The sequence below is a fragment of the Cebus imitator genome, unplaced genomic scaffold (genome assembly GCF_001604975.1).
Source record: "Cebus imitator isolate Cc_AM_T3 unplaced genomic scaffold, Cebus_imitator-1.0 Scaffold117, whole genome shotgun sequence".
Taxonomy (NCBI): domain Eukaryota; kingdom Metazoa; phylum Chordata; class Mammalia; order Primates; family Cebidae; genus Cebus; species Cebus imitator.
The window spans coordinates 3894593-3900690 of NW_016107432.1; the positions used below are offsets into that span (position 1 = coordinate 3894593).

General features: G+C 50.3%; 1 protein-coding gene across 2 annotated transcripts in view; it reads right to left on the bottom strand.

The window, feature by feature from the left end:
* The window catches only part of NELFA (negative elongation factor complex member A), a 35072-nt gene extending 29097 nt beyond the window's left edge, over window positions 1-5975 (bottom strand). Inside the window, exon 1 of one of the 2 annotated variants that reach the window (XM_017539016.2) lies at window positions 4681-4701. Coding sequence is in view for 1 of the 2 variants with exons in the window: in XM_017539015.2 (XP_017394504.1) it covers window positions 5458-5700 (243 nt within the window). In the remaining variant the exon portion in view is untranslated. Of the gene's footprint in view, window positions 1-4680; window positions 4702-5457 lie in introns of those variants that run through there. The other variant, XM_017539015.2, reaches the window with a different exon arrangement.
* Window positions 5976-6098: the final 123 nt, after the last annotated feature.

The window sequence follows — 6098 nt, forward strand, 5'->3', positions numbered from 1 at the left end:
GAGGTTGCGGTGAGCCGAGATCGCGCCATTGCACTCCAACCTCCTGCCGGGGGACAGAGCAAGACTGCATCTCAAAAAAAAAAAAAAAAAAGAAAGCCATCATCCTCAGCAAACTAACATAGAAACAGAAAGCCAAGCAACATGTTCTCATTCATAAGTGGAAGTTGAACATTGAGAACACATGGACACAGAGAGGGGAACACCACACACCAGGGCTTGGTGGGGGGGTAGGGGGTGAGGGGAGGGAACTTAGAGGATGGGTCCATAGGTGCAGCAAACCACGGCACACATATACCTAGATAACAAACCTGCACATTCTGCACATGTATCCCATTTTTGTTTTGTTTTGTTTTGTTTTAAAGAAGAAATAAAGGCTAGGTGCAGTGGCTTATACCTGTAATCCCAGTACTTTGGGAGGCCAAGGCAGGCAGATCATGAGGTCAAGAGATGGAGACCAGCTTGGCCAACAGGGTATTTGTATTTGCACAAATACAAAAAATTAGCTGGGCTTGGTGGCGCATGCCTGTAGTCTCAGCTCTCAGGACACTAAGGTAGGATAATCGCTTGAACCTGGGAGGCAGAGGCTGCAGTGAGCCTAGATCACGTCACTACACTTTAGCCTGGTGATAGAGCGAGACTCCGTCTAAAAAAATACAAAAACAAAACATTACACTAAGTGAAAAAAGTCAGGCACAAAAGACCAGATGTATGACTCTATTTATATAACATATCCTGAACAGACAAATCTATAGAAGCAAAAAGTAACTACTAGTCACCTAGGAGTGGGGAGGAAGAGGACTGGGGAAATGCTAAAGAGCACAGGATTTATTTGGGGGACGATGAAAATGTTTTAAAATTGACTAGAATGGTAATCAACTCTGTGAATGTACTAAAAACCACTGCACTGTACATTTTAAATGGTGAAAGCTATCTGGTATATTTATATGGTGTATCAATTATATCTTTTTTCTTTTGAGACAGGGTCTCGTTCTGTTGCCCAGGCTAGATGCAGTGATGTGATCACAGCTCACTGCACCCTCAACCTCCCAGGCTCAAGCTATCCTCTCGTCTCAGCCTGCCAAGTAGTTTCAGCCTCCCACAGCTGTGTGCCACTTGCCTGGCTAATTTTTATATTTTTTATGGAGACGGGGTTTCACCATATTGCCCAAGCTAATCTCAAATTCCTGGGCTCATGCAATCCACCCATTTTGGCCTCCCAAAGTGCTGAGATTACAGGCATGAACCACTGCACCCAGCTACAAATTATATCTTAATAAAGCTATTTTTTAAAATTCATGATTAAAAGATTTTTTTTACAAGTCTTCTAAGAAGAGAAGAGAATTTCCTTAACTAGATAAAGGGTATTTACCAAAGACAAGAGGGAACATAATGCTTATTGGCAAAACATTCCAAGTTCTCCCTGTGTGATGGGAGGTCAGACAATGGGCTGGAGGGTCCTGGCCAGTCCAGTGAGATAAGAAAAAAACAAAAGGCAATTGGAAAATGAAAAATAATATGAAGTGCACAGAAAAATCAAGAAATTCTACAGAAAAAGAATTACTGCAACTAGTAAAATTTTAACACAAATGGTAGTCACAAACTCATTATCCAAAAATCAGGCTGGCTGTGGTGGCTCACATCTGTAATCCCAGCACTTGGGGAGGCTGAGGTGGCTGGATCACCTGAGGTCAGGAGTTCAAGACCAGCCTGGCCAACAACGGTGAAACCCCATCTCTACTAAAAATGCAAAAATTAGCCAGTGTGGTGGCGTGCACCTGTAACCCTAGATACTTGGGTGGCTGAGATAAAAGAATCACTTCAACTTGGGAGGCAGAAATTGCAGTGAGCCGAGATTGCGCCACTGCACTCCAGCCTGGGTGACAAAGTGAGACTCTGTCTCAAAAAAACCCAAAAAGCAAAAATCAACTGCATTTCTATAAACTAGCAACAAGCAAAACTAAGACTTTAACAGACACCATCTACAACAGCATGAAAAAATATGAACTAGGTGGCAATATATGAGACAGAAGGCCTCTATCGAGATCATAAAGAACCATTTAAATATACCCACACCCCCAAATTATAAGATGTGATATAAAGAGGACATCACCCCAGAATGAACTGCAAGCTCAGCCTTAAAATCCCCGCAGGCAGGCTCTCTGTGTGTAAGAAGTATGAAATATACATTCGGAAGCGTGAAGGGACAAGAACAGCCAGAGATGCTCCTGGAGAAAAACACAGTGGGAGAGTTTGCTCCGTCAGCTAAGAAAACTCAGAAGAAAAGTGACAGGAACTGACTGGGTTATCAGCACATCATTATGTCAGTCACCGCAAGAAGAGAGCATAGCCTGAAACGTACACAGCATAAGTCACAGTGCAGATCAATGGAAAAGGACAATCATTCTAATCAACGCTGGGTGCTGGACTAACTGGACGTCCATGTGGAAAATTGGACTCCCGGCTTCACACAATCATCAGTTCCATGCAGACTGAAGATTCAAGTGTGAAAGGCAAAATGTACAGCTATGCCAAGATAACCCAGGGGGTGTTCCCAGCATGTCCTCCAGTGAGACACAGTTGGCACCAAAGACAGTGGGCTGATGAATACCCCACCTACGTTAAAACCAGGAGCTTCTCTTCTTTTTTTTTTTTAAAAGACGGGGTTTCACCATGTTGGTCAGGCTGGTCTTGAACTCCCGACCTCAGGTGATCTGCCTGCCTTGGCCTCCAAAGTGCTTGGATTACAGGCGTGAGCCACCACGCCTGGCCAGAGCTTCTCTTCATCCACAATTCTAGTAAGAGGGCTGGGCACATGGATCACACTTGTAATCCCAACACTATGGGAGGCCAAGGCAGGAGGATCAGTTGAGGCAAGGAGTTCAAGAGCAGCCTGGGCAATATGGTAAGACCCTCATCTACACACACACACACACACACACACACACACACAAGTATTAGTAGTGGTGGCGTGTCTATAGTCCCAGCTACTCGAGGTTGAGGAGGGAGGACTGCTTAGCCCAGGAGTTCAAGGTTAAAGTGAGCTATGATTATACCACTAGACTCCAGCCCTGGTGACAGAGCAAGATGCTGTATCAAAAAAGAAAAGAAAGGAAAAGAAAAAATTCCAGGAAGCTAAGTCAAAGGACAACTGGGAGACAGCTGTAACTGAAAAAGGACTGTTATCTATAACAAATAATTAAAAGAAATTATAAGAAATCATAGCTGGGCGCGGTGGCTCAAGCCTGTAATCCCAGCACTTTGGGAGGCCGAGGCGGGTGGATCACGAGGTCAAGAGATCGAGACCATCCTGGTCAACATGGTGAAACCCCGTCTCTACTAAAAATACAAAAAATTAGCTGGGCATGGTGGTGCGTGCCTGTAATCCCAGCTACTCAGGAGGCTGAGGCAGGAGAATTGCCTGAACCCAGGAGGCGGAGGTTGCGGTGAGCCGAGATCGCGCCATTGCACTCCAGCCTGGGTAACAAGAGTGAAACTCCGTCTCGGGGGGGGGGGCGGGAATCATAAAAAAGAAAACCCTTACAAAACAATGGGAAGAGAATTTAAAAGCAGATTTGAATATACAATTCTCAAAACAGAAAGCCAAACAGCAGGCCGAGTGCCATGGCTCACACCTGTAATCCCAGCCTTTTAGGAGGCCGAGGTCAGTTCAAGACCAGCCTAGGCAGCATGGTGAAACGCTGTATCTACTAAAAATACAAAAACTAGTTGGGCATGGAGGCGTATGCCTGTAATCCCAGCTACTCAGGAGGCTGAAGTGGGAGGATCGCCTGAGCACAAGAGGTCGAGGCTGTAGTAAACCATGATCGTACCACTGCACGCCAGCCTGGCTGACAGCGAGAGGCCCTGTCTCAAACAACACAAAACAAAAAACAAAAACAAAACACTCTGAAAAATAATTTGGCATAATCCCCTGATCCCCACAATTTCACTCCTAGATATTATACCCTGGAGAAATCCAAGCTCTCAAACATCTGAACACATACATCACAATCATGTAGTAACAGCATTATTTACCACAGCAAAAAACTGGCCATAAGCTACATGGGTCACTGTGATAGAATGGACAGCTTCGTACTCAGAGAAACGAATACCACACAGCAGTGAAAATTAAACCACAGTCAGCTGCAATGTGGATGCACCTGTCCAGGGGTCCACCAAAAGGACACATGCATGCCACACACAAAATACACACACTATGATCCCATCACACTAATCCAAATCAGGCAACCAAGCTGTGCCACTTAGGGGTGCATAATTGCTAACACTGGGGAGATGGCACAGAAATGATTACCTTTCCAAAACGTGGGAAGGGAAAGGAAGAAGGCCGTGATTACCAACGGGCAGCTTCCAAGGAACAAGCATGGTTCTGTTTCTCCACCCGTGTGAGGATCGCAGGGGTGACTCACGATGCTATTATTATTCGTTAAACTTAACGAATATGTACTTTTTCATACATGTTATATCTCAATCAAAAACAATTACAACCTACGAGAGACAATAATACACCAGTAGCCGGGAACTTTTAAACAACCACGGGGCTTCGACAGTCTGCAAAACTACTCGGTTTATTTCGCACGGAAAGCACACAATATAACGTTTAGGAAGAAAGAAAACACACTTCACACACTCACTCGTTGGAATGACGCAAAAACGGCGCACAGAAAAGAGTCAAAAGAACACAGCGCTCCGGACGGCTGGGGCCTTTGCCAGGTGAGAACAAGGAAACCCAGCTAGCGAACACGAGCTGCCGAGCTCAGGCGGCCCCTTCCGCACGCGGGTTTCCCTCGGGATCCCCGCCCCCGCCCAGGCCACCAGGGCCACGTCCCCGACGGGAAACCTCGATGGGAGGTCCCGCTGGGGCCGGCGCGCCCCCGCCCCGAGAGTCCGTCGGTGGGGAACTGGGCGGGTGAGGACCGGGGGCGGGGGAGCCGGGGAGAGCACCCGGGGGCCCAGGGTGGGCAGTGAGGACCTGGGGGCGGTAGTGAGGACCCCGGGCCCGGCAGAGAGCGGGGTTGAGGATCCAGGGGAGGTGGAAACTTAGGTGGGGGTGAGGACGAGAGGTGGGGAGGTGAGGACCGTAGGGAGGGTTCCCGAGGGGGTCAGGGAGGAGGTGCGAGGGGGCCTGAGGACCCAGGGTGGGGATGAGAACTCAGGTGGGGGATGAAGATCGAGGCGGGGGATGAGGACCCAGTGGGAGGTGAGGACTGGGGGGAGAAATCCCGAGGAGCTAGGAGGGGCGTGAGGGTGGGGCGGGGGGAGCTGAGGACCCTGGGGGCACTGACAGTCTGAAGAGAGATGAAAAGGTGCGGGGAAGGACCGCGGAGGTTTGGGAGCGGGGCCCGGAGTGGGGTGTGAGGGTCGGAGGTGGGAAGTTTGGGGCTCTGGGGGCCTCGGGTCCCAGGGAGGCGCGGCCGTGGGGCGCCCCGCCTGCCTCACCTCATCCACCGTGCGGCGCGGGAGGTGCAGCGTCCCGAGCAGCAACTTGAGCTTCACCGCCGACGAGAGACCGTGAAAGCAGAGACGGATGTTGTCGATGACCGCGGCCGTGAGCAGGGACGCGATGCTGGGCGGCGCCCACAGCTCGTCCGTGGCCCCCAGCTTGTTGTGCAGCCACAGGCCCGTGTCACTCTCCCGCATGGACGCCATCTTGGAGGGAAGCGCGCGCCGTAGCGCCGGCATCTTATGAAGACACCTACGCGCCCCCGGCTAGGACCCCAACATGGCGGCGCCCATCGGGATGAGGACGGCAGGCTGCGGAGGTGGCGCAGGCAGCGCGGCCCCACGAGAGGAGCCTCCAACGAGAGCGATTCTGGGCGGCGGCCCTGTCTCCGGGAAGTTCTGTGGCAACTCCGAGAGCCGGAATGACGGGCTGCCGCCGAAGAAGGACTATAGGCTTCCGTAATGCATCATGGCGGCGCCCGCTGCCGGCTCTCGGAGAGACCGCAAAGATGACGTCACGGGGCCGGGCGCGGTGGCTCAAGCCTGTAATCCCAGCACTTTGGGAGGCCGAGACGGGTGGATCACGAGGTCAAGAGATCGAGACCATCCTGGTCAACATGGTGAAACCCCGTCTCTAC